This window comes from Periplaneta americana, chromosome 15, assembly GCF_040183065.1.
Source record: "Periplaneta americana isolate PAMFEO1 chromosome 15, P.americana_PAMFEO1_priV1, whole genome shotgun sequence".
Classification (NCBI taxonomy): domain Eukaryota; kingdom Metazoa; phylum Arthropoda; class Insecta; order Blattodea; family Blattidae; genus Periplaneta; species Periplaneta americana.
Genome location: NC_091131.1, coordinates 15,768,224 through 15,787,985, shown reverse-complemented (window position 1 = coordinate 15,787,985; position 19,762 = coordinate 15,768,224). Strand labels below are relative to the sequence as shown.

At 35.6% G+C, this 19,762-nt stretch overlaps 1 protein-coding gene across 1 annotated transcript; it reads left to right on the top strand.

Annotated features, from left to right (window-relative positions):
* Positions 1-1,788: 1,788 nt before the first annotated feature.
* LOC138714665 (uncharacterized) lies at positions 1,789-19,422 on the top strand. Its single transcript, XM_069846727.1, has 2 exons — positions 1,789-2,036; positions 16,294-19,422. Exons 1-2 carry the CDS (start codon positions 1,908-1,910, stop codon positions 16,618-16,620), a joined length of 456 nt encoding a protein of 151 aa, XP_069702828.1. The 5' UTR covers positions 1,789-1,907; the 3' UTR covers positions 16,621-19,422.
* The last annotated feature ends 340 nt before the right edge of the window (positions 19,423-19,762 follow it).

The window sequence follows — 19,762 nt, the reverse complement described above, 5'->3', positions numbered from 1 at the left end:
AGTGTCCGAGCGCAACTCCGGATCAGTAGGCAAGCGCCTTAGCCGACAGAGCTACGCTGGTGGCTTATTTTTCTGTATTAAAATATATTACATCTGTACTGTGATGATGATGATAAAATAGTATTTGAATTTACAACAGGCACACAAGAGGCGTACTTAGGGAACACATACGTCTTAACTTCGGTATGGCATAGTTGCGCCCCGCGGTCAATTGAGAGGCCTAGGCATGGCATAATTGCGCCCCGAAGAAATCAGGTAGCAGAAGGGACATGGCATAGTTGTGCCCCGAAGAAATCAGGTAGCAGAAGGGACATGGCATAGTTGCGCCCCGAAGAAATCAGATAGCAGAAGGGACATGGCATAGTTGCGCCCCGAAGAAATCAGGTAGCAGAATGGACATGGCATAGTTGCGCCCCGATGGGTATAGTACACACGAAAGTGAATGTCATAATATAAACAAATTACTTAAAAATATTACAGTGATACCTGCATTGAAATCAGGTAGGCCTAGCATGTGATCAATTTTGCTATTTAAAGTAACACTTTTTTATCGCTCACACAATAAATGAACTGCATTTTTTGTTTGTACATCGATATCTTAACTTACGGTACAGGGTTTCGAATATTGAAACTTAGAACCATTGTGAATTATTAACTCTTTACCCTTTTCACTAAACTTAACATTCATTGTAAATTATTCTCACTATACGCCACACACGGTGTGAAAATCACTAATAAAATGCCAACGGCTCACTCATTTGAATATGCCAGTTAATAAAATACTGCCAACTTTATGATGTTCATTTTAACGGTAGGCTATTGATAATAATCACTGCAAAAACAGTAGAAAAACAGTTAATAAAGTACTGCCAACTCCATGGTGTTCATTTTTATGGTATTGATAATATTAAATCGAATAAGAAATCAATATGGTTGGTTGATTACGAGGCTCGAGTTCCCGTAATGTCTTTTTCTCTACCTATTTCATCGGGGCGCAACTATGCCATATCCCTTCTGCTACCTGATTTCTTCGGGGCGCAACTATGCCATGCCCTTTTCTCTACCTGATGGAAACGGGGCACAACTATGCCCACCAAACAGGAACCCTTTTTTATCTGCTGCATTTTATCTGTCCGTGGGGCGCAACTATGCCCTGCCCCCTAACTTCGGCAGTTGCATCCCCTTATCTCTTTTGTTTTTGTACGAGAAGGATTATCCTTTAGGAAATGTTTAGTTAAGATGCTCTTTAGTATCAATATTGCAAAGGAATTTTTTATACTTTCGAAATATGACTTCATTATCAATTTAAAAATAAATTTGCTTAAGGTGGCGAACTTACAGTAGGGAGGCTTACCTTATTAATTTTAGCGTTCAAATCCCTATGGTGTGTGTTCCAATTCAACATCCTGTACATACAGTGACACTGGTCACCGAAAGCATCATTCTTATCATTAACAGCACTGTTTACATTTGTTAAAACGATACTTCCAACTGAAGCGAATGCATTTTTAAAAGTTTATTGTACTTATAATTGTCCCCCTAGTTATAATTTTAATTTGTTTTCCGCTCCAGAATGTTTCAAGAGCACAAAACTATATTTATCTCCAAAAGTTTGGTCGTCATGAGGGCGAAGTCCTGCATGCACGTGAAATTTTACGCCATAAGAAGATATTTTATATCATTACGTAGTGATCCTATTATGTACCCCACTCTGACCTCATTTTATCTGTAACGTCCATACAACTGTATGCTCTTGAGCGACGTCAGTTTATTCGAGTTCCACTTGTTAAACAGAAGCTGTTTACTCAATAAAGTGAATCTAGGATCAAAAAATCAGCGTGGCCTGGTTACAAAACAGCTTAGCTTTATATATAGAGTGGTGGAAATATATTTCCATCGTCTCCAATATGGGTCGCCTAGTTTTATCGACGTTGTTCCTTCTGATTTTTAGCTTAACACTTTCCATAGTCCTGTCAGAAGACAGCCACGATGTTGCGCCGTCAGGGATAGAAGAGGAAGACATCTTCAATTCACTGGTAACATAATGTTATTCATATGTGTACAATTGACAGTAACTAGTAAAATATTACCCTCGCCTGTAGCAACTATGTGCAAGTAACAGAAAAAGCCAATACAGTTCTCCTCAAGCTAACACAGCGTACAATGATCTCTTTCAGCTTTGAGCTCTGATATAATCTGATGAATTTGCTATAACCTTCATAAAAATGTAGATACAACAAGTAATTATCGTAATTTTATGTATCCAAGATCCATTAGTACTGAATACCCTTGGAAGCATCGTAAATGAAATATAACACGCGTGTGCCCGTCTCCAGAGTGCATTGAACTTTGTACGAAAAAATCAAGAGTTCAATGAACATGAAGTTCGATTTCCTCCAATAGCCCCATATGTATGTATCTGTATTTAGTGTAGAGTAGCATAAATCGCATCGCTTCCTAAATCGCACCGCTGCTAGTTTAAAACAAATTATTATAGTAGTGTGGCATCTAGTGGTATTGTTACAATCTACCATATGAACTTCCACCATGTCACTTGATTTCTGCCACTTCTTTGTGTCAGCAGCGTGGTGATAGTGTATCTAATATAATCGCTCAGGTGGATGTATATTTAGCTAACATTTTGTAACTAAAAACGGATTTGTATGCAAAGGAATCCATAATCTTAAGATGTTATTCGTTTAAAGAGGTATTAAAGAACATTTAACTTAGTAGAATTTTCGAAAATGTGGTGATTATAGGTTAGAATGAAGGAAAATAATAACTTATGGCGTAGTTCCTCAATTCGCACCACTTTGTAGGTGCCTAATTCGCACCGGTGCGATATGAGCAACTGTAGTAATTCTAGCCGTACAAAAGAAGGCCCTAAAAATGTTAACTGAACTAGGAATACATCAGGTGGGTGCAATACCAAGTGGTGGAAAGGGCCTTAATACAACAAGTGTGTGTTGTACAAGCATACCAGGTATTTTGTACCACCTGTGATAATTTTTAAACGTCAAACAGTGCATCCTTCATTATCAGCTGGTGCTCCTGCAGGATCGTTATTTGTTTGCTCTGAGTCAGGTTACATCAGTGAATTATTTGTCGAATAACTCAAACATTTTATTTGCCACTCAAACCTGCCATACAAAAAAGTGCTGCTTCTGTATGTCCGTCTATACCACCCATTCCAAAAAATTAAAAACTAGATTATCTCGGGAAAATGGTATGCTCCTGTTTCAGCTTCCTCGTCATAATACTCATAGGCCCAGCCTTTAGATGTTTCTATCTTCAATCATTTCAGACAGCTATATCATGAAGCAGTTCTTAAGTGGCTTCGAGATAATCGTGGAGAAAAGGTGACGAAGTTTAGTCTGAACTGCCTGGTGAAGCACTTGGCAAATGTATAACAATACAAAACGCATTCAGAAAGTTTAAATGTTACGTAATTTACGCTCCATTTTTTTTCAATTTCATTTGAAGATGCGTCACTCTCTTTCATTAATTTCAATAAACTTGTAATTTACATTTATTACATTATTCATTCAAATACTCTTCAATATGTTCAATATTAAAAGCTTTCCTTCATCCCGTTCCCTGCAGATAAAGAGGTGCGATTTAAGAAACCGCAGGTGCTATTTAGGAAACTAGTTGCCTAAATGGTACCACTGACATGTGTTTCGAAAATGTTATTTTAATTAAAATATATTAAATCAAATTCAAGCATTCTTTTTTACATGAAAGGTAAATGTTCTGGGAATGTATCTCTGTAAAGGAATGAAGAAAATAAAAACTGTATTGTTCAATAAAAATTATAAATGGTGCGATATAGGCAATCTTACCCTCTTCCTAGTCAGATAAAAATGAGTTCAAAATTGGTGAGACGATCCAGTTCAATAACAAAACCAATATTTAAATACAATGCTGGATGGTTACTTCGAACTGGTGCAAATGAAGTATAAATTTATATAATTAATACTTGGCAAAAAATTGAATCTGATAACACACATATTTCGCGGATTTATTAAGGTTTTCGATTAAAAAAAAACCTTCGGGAGTTAATTAAAATACATTTCAAAGAATAAAGATTATCTAATCAAATAAAAGAAGAAGTACACATTTCGCTAATATAATTTTACTGTATTTCAACTTTCTTTTCCATAATCTAAAGGTTCTTTCAAAATAAAAATTTGCGTGCTTAATATACACTATCTGCGCAACACTAAACAAGTGTAATGATTTTGAAAAACCTAATAATTACTTTTTAGTTATGCATATTTGTGGAGTACTTTGTTAAGTCGGACAGCGTTTACCTGGTAACTTGGCAAAAACTTTAATTTGATAACATAAATATTTCGGAAATTTATTAACGCTTTCGATAAAAACCTTCGGGGTTTAATTAAAATACATTTCAAATAATAAAGATAATCCTAATCAATTAAGGAAGAAGTACACCTTTGGCTAATATAACTTTAGTATATTTCAACTTTCTTTCCCATAATCTATAGGTCCTTTCAAAACAAAAAAATTGCATTCTTAATATACACTATCTGCACAACACTAAGCAAATGTAATGTTTTAGAAAAACCTAATAATTACCTTTTTAATTATGCATATATGTGGAGTATTTTGTTAAGTTGGACGGCGTTTACCTGGTAACTGAAAAGGAATTATGAAATTTTAATGAAACATTATATGCTTGTATACTTGTCTCATTTGAACGTTGTACTCTAAAATATATGACATAATATAGTTCATTTAAAAATGATATTGGTGAGCCATTATTTTAGTAATGGATGACGGACATACAGTATATACAGTTTCAGAAGTTAATTTTAAGGTATATGTACGTGAACGACGACAAATATTATCAGAAAATGCAGGCTCTAAGTTTTTTTACATTTTATAAGAAAATCAACCCACAATTGGACAATTACAAGCTACCACAACAAGACTTGTTAGAACTTAAATAGGCCTACCTGATAAAAATATAAAAAAGGTTACTAATGATATTTTTCAAACCAGTTTTATCAGAGTATGGAAATAAAACACATAAAAAATCTGCAGTTACATCATTTGGTAACCATAACATTGTTATGGTCTCTCTGATATCTTTAATATTTTTTCTGCATGTAATAAACACTTATTTCTGAAAAGTAGACTACTCTCAGACATGTAGAGTTGTTTACTTTAATACAATTAATTCTTTATTTGTTCTATACAAAATATATTAAAATTTACATAAAGTTTTGTGACCTAATTTTTTTATTTTCAAAGAAATGGGCATTAGTGTAGTCTATCTTTTGCATAAATGGATGTTAAATCAGTGTACAAAATTTCAGAAGTCTAACTCTAATGGTTGTGGAGTTATGAAACAATATGTGTGAAAATGTTCAAATTTTGGAAAATGTAATTTAAAGTAAAAAGTGAACTCTTAAAAATATTATTAGTAAGCTTTTTTCATATCTTTATTAGATATTTAAGTTCTAATAAGTCTTGTTGTGGTACCTTGTAATTTTTGTCCAATTGTGATTTCATTTCCTTATAAAATTTTAGAAATTCAGAGCCTGCATTTTCTCAGAATATTTGTGATCATTGACAGACATATACCCTTAAAAAATGAAAATCGACTTTTTGGATGATGAAATCTGGGTGCTGAGTTATCAGGTAGGCCTAAACGTTGTCCGGCTGAACAAAACACACCACAAGGTTTCTAATTTAAAAAAAATGGTTTTCAAAAACACTAAAAATTCCTAGTCATGTATGGAGAGTCTATATTAAAAATACCAATTTTTATTTCCAAAGTACCTATAGATTCTGAGGAAAAAATATTGAAGTATAGTGATATTATGGATATATTAATTAGAGGTGTCTCTTCTCCTTTAATAGATTCTATAAAATACATTCGTAATATACAAGAACTAAAGTGCTATCAAAACTGGAATAAGCAAATTAGAAATTAAGTGGAGCGATATAAGATGGAGAATAAACTGTAGTGTTAATGCTCCTTAATATAATTAGCCATTAACAAATCAGCAATTAATTACGAGACAATTCGGTTAATTTTTAAATGGCGAGAATAGCTACAACTGGTTTGAAAGTTAGTATTATTTTGAAAAGCCATCTTGGCGACATTATTTTAATAGATATGTTACTTCTGTTTTTATTGTCCATGTGTATTAAGTTGAATATAACCCGTGATATTTGAATATCTTATTTATTTTTTACCTAAACGTATAAATCCCACTTTATTAACGTCAGAATCTCGTCTCCACTGACCAGTTTCTAATCCAATTCAATATAGACATCGTGTACAAATTGCACTTTCTTTTCCTTATCCTCAGCAGGCATAATAAATCAATGCATATGTGCAAATTATGTGAAGAGCATACGTCATTCCATGTGTTCAAAGATATCTGACCTATGATTTTCTGAACATGTAAGCGAAATTTCTAACCACGGGGTAAGTCAGAACCAAAGATATAAAAAAATTGACAAGCTTTAAAATAGTTCCGCTAGTTCTCAATAAGTGACCATATTATTGGGTCGGGTAAAAATGTATTCGGAAAAATGTTGATGTAGGTTAAGTATAAATTAGTCTCAAAATTGACAGTATCAGCAGTTTTCCGCTAAATCTAGTGATTTTTTTCACAATCATTAGAGGGGGATGAAATTTTGAATTTTATAGTGCGGGTACATTTATGTACTATTGGCGACACTGACTATTATCTTCGCCACCTATTCACAGAAGTAAAAAGTAAAGAAGCCACACTTACATGAACAAATTATCGATCACTATCGATCAGTAGGGGTCAGGTATCATCTAGTCTGAGCTAGATTAATCCAAACCCCGGCATCATATCCCACCTTCCTCAAATCCATTTCGTTATTATCCTCCCCTCTACGTCTCGGCCTCCCTAAAGGTATTTTTCCCTCAGGTATTCCAACTAACACTCTATTAAGAGAGAAAATCGCATTTTTTCCACTAAGAAATAAAATAAGGTTGATTAAATGAAAGAATTACCTTCTAGAATGCAGAAAGGACGATAATAATCAAGGGAATCTCAGATTTTACATCTACAGGAAAGAAGGTCATTAGAGGGCCAGAATAGTAATATTGTTTATTGTTAATAAAATAACATGGACAAATACACAATCTTAGTTCTTCCCTGAAGGAGTAAAAAACTCGTGCTCAGGGACATATCGAAACACTAAGATAATTGCAAATCAAGATTTCAGGTATAACTCCCTGTAAAGTTGATTTGAATAATTTCGAGGGAAAAATTGTTCCGGAGCCGGGTATCGAACCCGGGACCTTTGGTTTAACGTTCCCTCGAAATTATTCAAATCAACTTTACACGGAGTTATACCTGAAATCTTGATTTGCATAATACACGTCACTGTTCGTTAACAGAAAACCACAATTTAAGTCACACGGAGCTAGTGTGCACTCGAAGTTGGCTGCTTGACGGTTGTCAGCCCACTTGGATGTCTGTGGATATAGAGGGAAAAAATTGGATCGGTGTCGGTTAGAGTTCCCGGGTAGCTCAGTGGTAGAGCGTTGGTACGTTAAACCAAAGGTCCCGGGTTCGATACCCGGCTCCGGAACAATTTTTCCCTCGAAATTATTCAAATCAACTTTACACGGAGTTATACCTGAAATCTTGATTTGCATAATACACGTCACTGTTCGTTAACAGAAAACCACAATTTAAGTCACACGGAGTTAGTGTGCACTCGAAGTTGGTTGCTTGACGGTTGTCAGCCCACTTTGAGGTCTGTGGATATAGAGGGAAAAAATTGGATCGGTGTCGGTTAGAGTTCCCGGGTAGCTCAGTGGTAGAGCGTTGGTACGTTAAACCAAAGGTCCCGGGTTCGATACCCGGCTCCGGAACAATTTTTCCCTCGAAATTATTCAAATCAACTTTACACGGAGTTATACCTGAAATCTTGATTTGCATAATACACGTCACTGTTCGTTAACAGAAAACCACAATTTAAGTCACACGGAGTTAATGTGCACTCGAAGTTGGTTGCTTGACGGTTGTCAGCCCACTTTGAGGTCTGTGGATATAGAGGAAAAAAAAATTGGATCGGTGTCGGTTAGAGTTCCCGAGTAGCTCAGTGGTAGAGCGTTGGTACGTTAAACCAAAGGTCCCGGGTTCGATACCCGGCTCCGGAACAATTTTTCCCTCGAAATTATTCAAATCAACTTTACAGGGAGTTATGCCTGAAATCTTGATTTGCATAATACACGTCACTGTTCGTTAACAGAAAACCACAATTTAAGTCACACGGAGTTAGTGTGCATTCGAAGTTGGTTGCTTGACGGTTGTCAGCCCACTTTGAGGTCTGTGGATATAGAGGGAAAAAATTGGATCGGTGTCGGTTAGAGTTCCCGGGTAGCTCAGTGGTAGAGCGTTGGTACGTTAAACCAAAGGTCCCGGGTTCGATACCCGGCTCCGGAACAATTTTTCCCTCGAAATTATTCAAATCAACTTTACACGGAGTTATACCTGAAATCTTGATTTGCATAATACACGTCACTGTTCGTTAACAGAAAGCCACAATTTAAGTCACACGGAGCTAGTGTGCACTCGAAGTTGGTTGCTTGACGGTTGTCAGCCCACTTTGAGGTCTGTGGATATAGAGGGAAAAAATTGGATCGGTGTCGGTTAGAGTTCCCGAGTAGCTCAGTGGTAGAGCGTTGGTACGTTAAACCAAAGGTCCCGGGTTCGATACCCGGCTCCGGAACAATTTTTCCCTCGAAATTATTCAAATCAACTTTACACGGAGTTATACCTGAAATCTTGATTTGCATAATACACGTCACTGTTCGTTAACAGAAAACCACAATTTAAGTCACACGGAGTTAGTGTGCACTCGAAGTTGGTTGCTTGACGGTTGTCAGCCCACTTTGAGGTCTGTGGATATAGAGGGAAAAAATTGGATCGGTATCGGTTAGAGTTCCCGAGTAGCTCAGTGGTAGAACGTTGGTACGTTAAACCAAAGGTCCCGGATTCGATACCCGGCTCCGGAACAATTTTTCCCTCGAAATTATTCACAAAGATAATTATTTGACACAAACTGGGTCAAGAAAAAAAATTACAGGAACAAATTAAATTTAAAAATACAATTTCAATTTTAACAATGTAAGTCATACAAATACATATACATATTAAATCAATATATATTCTTTAAAAATTAAATTCCTAACGCTATTTTTTTAAATTTCTGATACTAAAATTTTCCAAATTTGGGTATTTATCAATTATTTTATTGTATAACCTTGGACCAAAGTAGGTACCATGGCTCAGAGCTGTGCTTGTGAAACACTTTGGTTCCTCTAGTCGTATAAAATCGGATCTTTTAGTTCCATATTTATGATGATACAATTGAATTTATTACGATTTTTATGTATGAAGATTAATAAGGCAATATAATAAATCTGTTTAATTTTCAAAACATTAAAATCAGTAAACAAAAGCTCGGATGAGTAATCAATTGGTTTATTAAGGCATATTTTAATAATTCTTTTCTGAATAAGTATTAGTGGAGTGAGATCAAAAATACATGCATGTCCCCACCCTAAAATTCCATGCTGGAGAATGGATTGAAATAAAGCTAAATAAATGAGACGTAAAATATTAATTGGTAAATATGACCGAAGTATAACAAAGATATAAATTGTTTTACGTAATCTGTTGCATTTAAAATGGGAACATATAAGTTTGAAAAAGTAAAAGAATTTACATATCTCGGATCAATATTGACAGCAAATAATGACCTAAGGAATGAGGTACAAAGAAGAATAAATCTGGCTAACAGGGCATATTATTCACTTTTACCAATTGTTAAAAATAAAATAATATCTAGAGAAATCAAAATCAAGATTTACAAAACCCTAATAAGACCCATTATAACATATGGTACAGAAACATGGGTTCTGAATAAAAATACATGCAAACAACTAGCAGTATTTGAGGGGAAAATCTTAAGAAGGATTTTCGGAGCAATTGAAACAGTGGATGGATGGAGAGCCGGATATAATAATGAGATATACGAACTGTACAAGGAATCGGATTTGGAGGCGCACATAAGATGTCAAAGACTGAGATGGTTGGGACACGTCACAAGGATGGAAACAACAAGGAAACTGAAGATTGTCTTCAATAACAACCCAGATGGAACCAGATTAAGAGGAAGGCCGAGAACAAGATGGTGGAACTGTGTACGAGTGGATGTGAATAGATTAGGAATAAGGAATTGGAGGGAGTTGGCGATGGATAGAGAAGGATGGAAGAGAGCCATAGAGGAGGTTAAGGCCCACCTGGGCTGTAATACCAAATAAGAAGAAGAAGAAGAAGAAGAAGAAGAATCTGTTGCATAAATGTGTAATATGTTTGTTCCATCGTAAGTGTTGGTCGATCGTAATGCCTAAATACTTAACTTCTGAGGATTCGGTTAATATGGGACATTCACAATTTTGAGAAAATCGATCTGAATGATGAATTTTGAGCCTAAAGGAAGATTGAGGAGACTGAATACCACTGGACCTTAGATGTATCGAATGTATCGACCAATCGTATTGTACTACAGCGAACTGTAGACTATTGCTGATGATTATAATGATGACTACAACTGAAGATGTAACATTCTAAATGTGCTAAGTGCCAGTTTTTCAAATTTAATTTTATTCACTCTAAGGGAGGAATATCCATATGAGAATATCATACTAAATTGCCTTTGTAGTAGCTCAACTGTAAGTGACTCATTCAAGCACCAAAAGACAGTGTTGTAGGTATCTGAACATGTATTTCGCAGTGTGTTTTTCATCAATATCTGAGAAAGTTGTTTTTGGCACTTAGCACATTCAGAACGCTAGGTCCTCAATTGATCTCACTGCTGTCTTATGTGGTCTCAAGTTGAGGACATGATTGCGAAAACAGTTTAAGAGACAATGTCGAGTTTGAATATAATACCTACGGAGAAGGAAGGACCAAAAGTATAATCTTTCATCAAAGACGAAGATGAATTTTAAGTTCTAAATTGGAAAAAGAAGAAGACGAACATTCGTACATTGATCTTAAAAAATTGCGTCGTTGAAGAGTGCATCAAATCGCTGTTTGCTGATAAATATGCATAAACAGAGAGTAAACCACATGAATTGCCTGTCTTGCATAAGCCTGCCAAAGGTCACAGCTGATGTTACTCCCCATGAAATATTTCAATTCACTTTCAATTCCCCTCCGATAAAGATAATCTGTGTATTAAAACTAGTTCTTATGATTCTGTTTAAACATAGGCTGTACAAGACGATACGACTTATAGCATTACATTTTTATAACATGATCTTCTGTATGACATAAAACCATTAAGAAAGTTTTAGGGTCATTTTCATTAAATCGAGATTCATATATATTTGTTTATATATTCTTCTAAATTATAGACATCAGCTTAAAGAATTTGAGTGACCACAAGTGTCCTGAATACAATAAACATGTACAATATAATGTGATGTGATACATTAAAGAAAAAATAAAGTTAATTGTTGAAGGAAAATATAAGTGGATTAATTGAAATAGAGATGATGATGTGATATTTGAAGAGAATCCTTGATAATATTTATAAGTATAGACATTATAATCAAAAGGAATGTGAAGTTCCTTAAGATAATTCCATGTGAATTTCAAAATAGAACCTCTACTGCCAAACAGCAAACCAATGACAGACCATTGTTTAAGAGAGACGTTGTACTTTTGAGAAAGATACGGCAGACAATGTTCATATATGGACTTCTTCTCAATATCAACTTCGGTGACCTGATTTAGGTTTCTTTCGAAACGGATAGTAGGGTCAAGAACAAGAGCCCGTTTTAAGAGTCCGTTGATAGCAATAATGTCTGCCCGTCTAAAAGAACCATCTGATGATACACAATGTACTTCCTCATGAATCTCCCAATTTAAAGTTTTTAACGATGTCGCCAAAGCATGTCGTACATAATGATGACTAGCATTGATCAGCAGCTCGCCTTTGGGGCATTGTCCAAGCACGTGTCCAAGTTTTTCAAGCTCGCTACAGTCTGGATGACGGCAGCGGGTTGTGCTTAGAGTTCTGCCCGGTATTGCGCGAACCGCCGAAATATTGCTTGACATTTTTAAAGCATTGGTCCATTCTGAGGAAGATAGGCCCTTTCGATTGCTTACCCATGAGTTAGCCTTGGGGAGATCACTATAAACAATAACCCCTTTACCACGCAAGGTATGGTTTGTCCAAGTTTGGAATGCGTCATTTCTTAAGTGTTTACGAATTTTACGACCGGACCAGTTGATAGCATCAATAGTTGTGATATTCAATTTTGACAGAGCAGAAACTTTTTCGCTTACAAGGTCCCTAACATTGTGGAGATGGCAATCATCAACACGAAGAAGAGTATTACAGATATTTATATGTTGTACATAAGCTTCCCAAGATGCTTTCATTAACGAAAGACCACGATATTTTTTAGGGGAGTAGAGCATTCCGTCAGGGTAGTCATGAGGAAGACCAATAAGCTCTTTGCATGCTCCTCTGGTAACTTTATCTAAATCATTAAGAAATTTGGTTTTGATTTGGTAGAGTGGAGCACATTGTAAGGGATAATTAAGAGTGGGCCAGAGATATTGATTCATAATCGTGACCTTCTGATCAGGTTTTAATAAAGGGGAGAGACAGAGTTTAGAAATATTTTTACTGAATGTGGTAAAAACTGCACATTTATCAAAAACGATTTCATCATTAAAATTAATACCAAGGTAATTTAATGCGGTCACTAGGATTAGAAATGGATTGAATGAGCGAACCATTAGCGGACGTGACATTAAACTGGGATAGGACACCACTTTTAATCGCTATTAAATTGCACTTGCCAAACCTTATGTTCAATTTTGACTGGGAGTTCCTGTCACTTAGAATGCTTGCCGAGCCAAACCGAACACAGAAGATTTTACTGATTTAATAATTTGTGATATTTTCGAATGTCTGAGTTTCGCATTTATTATTTTAATTGTTTAATTATTGTGTTTTAAAAACATACTTTTTTTGTTACGTCAAGAACAAATCTGAATTTACCTGTTAACAATTCTGAGACGGATTCGTCGAGGAAGACGTTGGAATTGAGGCCAATTGGCCAGAAACTCATTCACACAAATATAAATATCATAACGATACTGTTCTCCAACTAAATATTCTGTGAGGAAGCAATTTTCAGGAATAAATTTGTAATGCTCTATTGCAAGCCTAAAATTTATTTCGCCTTCAAGAAATATTTTAAAAAATTAAACGATTTTGATTTAATAATTAAATGATTGCATTTTTAATACACAGCTGCATTCATTTGTTAATAAAAAGTAATATCCTATTTCAACAACAGATATGGCCTACATCGTTTATCCACAGTCTAGTATATACAGTCACGAAGCTTGAGTTGTGAGGATGCCAGTAACAATAGACTGTTCCGGTACTAATTCGCATTGTCTGTAATGAGGCGATATTAGCGATCCTAGTGGTTAGCAACTATCTATGGATGCATATTTAATACGTATTGAGCTTCGTGACTATATACTAGACTGTTATTTATCTATGTCTTGCGTATTAAACTCGCTCCGTGATTATGACCTCATGGATATATAGAAACGAGTGCCGGAAGCGCTCGTTAAAAATTGAACACATTATATAACGATTGCTTAATTTTTAATTAAAATATTATATCAAGTACATTTTGAATAAAATGATCTGTGAATAAGAATATTCAGAATCGTACAATAGTATATATCAGTCATGTCAACTGATGCCCATAGGCGCAAGCGCGCGCTTTAGAGCTCAGGAGAGCCTGAGCGCTTTACACCGGAAAAGAAAGAGACAGACGAGTTAGGTAGTATATGCCGCTTGGTCGAGCTATATTCAGGGATGGCCAGCACTGATTCAATGGACAAGGGAAGAGAACTTATTAAAACTGTATCCATGTTAATTTTTAGATTTGTCTGAGAAGTACAGGTGCATTATAAGAATGTAAGTTTTAATTTTAATGCTCGTTTTCCACAAGATTGCTTTTTATTCAAAAGGAATATTTTTTCAACTTTTTTTACAGAAAAGTGAAATTTTCATATATGTTTATTTAGTAGCCTGACTGGTCCTGAAATAATGTTTTCGTAAATCTAATATATCGTAAATACGTAGCATATTACTGAAGATAGTGTATTCATTTTTTTTTAATATTCGCATGGAAAATGTTTGTAAGGCAACGAATTAACAAAGAGACTACTGTTACATCATAAACAGAAAATATGTGATCATGTGTCAGTAAAACGTCAGCTCTATAGCTTCAGCAGAATTCGATAAAATAATTTAACATTCTGATGATAAGAAGTTGCGCACCAATATCACCTTAAAAGCATAATGCGATAAGAGTTTTGTTATGTAATATTAGTTACACTTAAAACATATACCCAGGTAACTTTGCTTTGTACTATAATATTGTTTTGATTATTAGTTTATTGATTACTTTTATAAGGCTAAAGATATAATCAAGATCAATTCCAATTTATTGTGTCATACTCTCTTTGGGACATCAATTTCTTTATAAAATTACGTGTTTCATTCACTTAGTAAAGTATAGTTGTACTACTATACAATTTATATGAATATTCTTTCTTAAATCTCTATTACGTCATTAACGTTTAAAACACAACTGCAATAGTAAGAAATTGGTGTTAGTAATTTTGTTTTACATAAAATATATGTATATAATCTCAAACAGAAAGAAGCAGTATAAAAATAACGACATAAAGTTTCACGTTCCGTTCTCTGGCCCACTCTTACTTATCCCTTAAAGTATGCTCCACTCTACCAAATCAAAACCAAATTTCTTAATGATTTAGATAAAGTTACCAGAGGAGCATGCAAAGAGCTTATTGGTCTTCCTCAAGACTGCCCTGACGGAATGCTCTACTCCCCTAAAAAATATCGTGGTCTTTCGTTAATGAAAGCATCTTGGGAAGCTTATGTACAACACATAAATATCTGTAATACCCTTCTTCGTGTTGATACTGCCATCTCCACAATGTTAGGGACCTTGTAAGCGAAAAAGTTTCTGCTCTGTCAAAATTGAATATCGCAACTATTGATGCTATCAACTGGTCAGGTCGTAAAATTCGTAAACACTTAAGAAATGACGCATTCCAAACTTGGACAAACCATACCTTGCGTGGTAAAGGGGTTATTGTTTATAGTGATCTCCCCAAGGCTAACTCATGGGTAAGCAATCGGAAGGGCCTATCTTCCTCAGAATGGACCAATGCTTTAAAAATGTCAAGCAATATTTCGGCGGTTCGCGCAATACCGGGCAGAACTCTAAGCACAACCCGCTGCCGTCATCCAGACTGTAGCGAGCTTGAAACACTTGGACACGTGCTTGGACAATGCCCCAAAGGCGAGCTGCTGATCAATGCTAGACATCATCGTGTACGACATGCTTTGGCGACATCGTTAAAAGCTTTAAATTGGGAGATTCATGAGGAAGTACATTGTGTATCATCAGATGGTTCTTTTAGACGGGCAGACATTATTGCTATCAACGGACTCTTAAAACGGGCTCTTGTTCTTGACCCTACTATCCTTTTCGAAAGAAACCTAAATCAGGCCACCGAAGTTGATATTGAGAAGAAGTCCATATATGAACCTTGTCTGCCTTATCTTTCTCAAAAGTACAACGTCCCTCTTAAACAATGGTCTGTCATTGGTTTGCTGTTTGGCAGTAGAGGTTCTATTTCCAAATTCACATGGAATTATCTTAAGGAACTTCACATTCCTTTTGATTATGTAATGTCTGTCCTTATAAATATTATCAAGGATTCTCTTCAAATATTACATCATCATCTGTATTTCAATTAATCCACTTATATTTGCCTTAAACAATTAACTTTCTTTTTTCTTTAATGTATCATATCACATTATATTGTACATGTTTATTGTATTCAGGATCCTTGTGGTCACTCAAATTCTTTGAGCTGATGTCTATAATTTAGAATTTATATATAACACCACTGTTTTCTTAATTCAACAGGCTGTTTATTCATATACATAATCCTTCCTCCTTCCATACCTAGCGCTTGATGCCTCGCACGACGTAAAGGTCAGAAAAATGCGCTTTCTTTGACATCACTGGTATATATTATAAATGCTCATGGAGACAGACACACACCATGTCTTAAATCGTGATCAGTTTTTAGGTTTGTGCATTGTGTCGTGTTGCAGGACAGAGAGGTCGTGGTCCGCGACAAGAGGGGAGCCGTGCCCGTCAAGCTGCTCAAGTACGTGCTCAAAGCCATCCGCCGGGCGGCTCCCAAATTGCGCACGCGGTTGCCCAAATTCCGCAAGCGGTTGTCGCCGGTACCGGTACGACCGCCACGCCGGCCTCGCAACCCGCCGGTACACCCGGGACAACCTACGAGGCCGCAGCCGGAGCCAGACAGGCCCATCATCCGTCCGCCGATGCCCTACCCCGACTTCCCCAAGCGCAAGCCCGCCGTGCCGCCGCCCTCTCGTCCCCGGCGCCCCTACTTCGCCAGGGTACGGCCCTGAAGGCCTACGCCTGTCTGTCCCTGGGGATCAGCACTGCCTCCTCTACCGTTACATACGGATAAAACGTAGAGGACATCTGATATAACTTAATTTATTATTCAAACTAACAGCCTATATGCTGAACTGTTACAATGTTTGTACAGAGATTAATCAAACCAAAATGTTGCCTATAGGCACACCGGGTCACGAATTTCAGCACGTGAAGGGAGTAGCATGCCATTGACCTTCATACCATCTCCGTGCTTGCAGACTTGTAGTCAAAAGCAATCCAATCATATGAAAGATACAGGGGATAACAATCAAATAGTGATGGTAAGATCTTTCGGAATCTCTCCTCTTCCACAAAAATTTCCGTTTTTGCCATAATTTTTCCCAAAATTACTATTAACAAGAAATATGAACACCCTTTCAGGGCGTTACGTATAAAAAAGATGCCCTTTGTTAAAACAATCTTTCAATTCTGTACCTCAGAGGTAAACTTATAAGTCCAAATTATTCGATTTTGAGACTACAGCACTATTTAATTCCTTAGAGTGAGATCTATATATAAATCCCACAAGGGTAGCTGCCCTTCAGTAAGGGTTACCAAAAGACACAGCATACTAAACAAATAAAATAAAAATAAACATTGGCGTTATCACTATTTACGATTTTTATTTTCAAATGGAAGCTACCCTTGGGAAAGTACTTTTATTCAATAATTATTAGTAATCAAATAGAATATAAGGAAAATTATGTGTAAAGGTGATTACGTAAAATCTGAATAGAATATTTCATTACATCTATAGCAATAATTTTCAAAATTTTTAAAGGAATTCCAAAAGACTTAAAACATTCTACTGAGAATTTTGGAATTGTTCCCCTTGCTCCGAACAACAAGCCAAATACTTCTATCTGTCCTTGTATATGATAATAATCTCTAAAGTACTGAATTGTAGGGCCATAGATGGTCTTCTTTTCTTCATGTACTGCTACAGGTTGTTCAACTGCAGTTTCAAAGCGCACGGTGGGATCAATGATAATTGCTCTGTCATTTCTCTATCAATGGAAATGGAGGTCTACTCTGTTAAGTCCTGGGACTACTGATTTCAAATTTCATTAATTTTTTTAAAAAAGATGAAAATTCACTAGGGATATACATGCCTCATGAGTGGTGCCTTGTTGGTAGGTCTATCACTTGTGAGATTCAGATGTCTTCGGACAGATGACTAAAACAAGTACACACTTATAGGTATGTAGTAATTTTCAAGGTAACTATGTTTCCTGTATACCAAAAATAAAAAGGATTAGATATGTAGCTTTACCAGGAATAAAAGAAAAAACGTGACATTTGTTTTTTTTTTTTTTTCCTATATTTTAAAGTTGTTAAAATGGACTTATAAGACAATAAAACAGGTACAGAATTGTTTTAGAAAATTTTCAAAATTCAACTCACTAAACAGGAAGTGCAATACGTCATTTAAAATCAGTAGGCTACATATCTTACAGTACACATAGATCTACATAGACATTATAGCTTGTTTGAGCTAAATTTACTGTGCACATACCTTGGTATTCATTGGAGATCTCTTTTGTCAACGTTAACACTAGCCTAGCAAGAGCCGATATGTAAAACATTCCTTCCTACTTTTCATAACGTAGTTTGAGACATTTTACTAAGCACACGACAAGAGACACTAATCGCAACTGCACCCCAAGTACGTAACAGAAAGTGTTGCCGAAGTGGCTTGGATCACAAGAAATTGAGAATCAACAGACTATACTGTTTACTTGCAATCAACCAATCACAAAGTATTTTTAATGTGATGTTCATTTAAAATTTCGACTCAATGTTGATCATCCCATAAATTTCCCCGAAAAACAAGTACTATCTTAAAAAGTCCCTTTTTCTTTTTCTTAAAAAAAATAAGTCGAAATATCTCCGAAAAAAGGGAAATTCCCCTCGACTTACCAACACTGCAATCAAAGGGGATTTAAGAAAATTTCGAGATATGTGTTCTTAAAGTTAAATTATTGGCCACATTCCGAAGAACACGTTGATGAGGTATCGCTAGATCACCGGTCGTGTGTCTCTGAGCAGTTTCGATGAGTTTTCCTCAATACGACTGAACCTTAAAATGTAATTGAAGGCGCGAAGAAGACGACTTTTTGAGCTGACATTATTATTAAGGTTATACAAATTGTAATAAAACAGTTTAATACTAAAGAAAATGGACAACTTTATCTTCACATGAAACTAATAGGAAATATGGTGCACAATCTCGCCAGACCTTTATCTTTCCTGACAATAGAATCAAGGCAGGAACAATTGAGGAATATACTGTACTGCTGTACTTAGATTACCAATGACCAATTTAAGCAATTTAGAAAATCACAATTACAAATTTAATTTAAAAAACGAAGGAAAAATGGTGTCCGATTTCTCACCGAACGATTTCTCACTCACTCATCACTGCTTTCACGGGTTTTCAGCAGATAATTCGTCATCGATGTGTTATTCTGGATGCGGCCATTCTTAAAGTTGCTGAGCAAACATTTATTAGATATCTATTCTTGTGAAAAACAAATTATTACGATTGTTTGCTAAGATTCAGAGAATTTGCACTGTGTAACATTTTCAGAAAACTGAAATTTTTCCATCTCTAACAGATAGTAAAGAAATAATGTTCATATCTCAACATTCAATACAGAAGTGCATCGTCGTTGTTCCGGCAATAACTCTTATGTGACATATTTATCGACTTTCAGATTTTTGCTCTATTAAATAACTTAAATAGTGATACAGCAAATAATATCTCCTATATGTAATTATATTTCTTTCTTTCGAAAATGTAAGAATTCACAATCTCCTATGCACTACTACCATAGAAGAATAAACGTGTTTTTTTCTTCCTACTGAAAAATTTCATATTTTTCACATAGGAATTATTGCAGGAACAACGACGACATGTATAAACAACTTACATTTGATTAATATTATTCTAAGACCAGTCAGTTATTTGCTATTTCTGCAAAAACACTTTACAACTACAAGAAAAATCACGGATACCAGTATTTATTTTGTACCTACTCGCATCGTAGGATTAACATTAATTAGACTACACAGATGAACGTTTGGAGTGACAGAAAGCCAATTCATCAA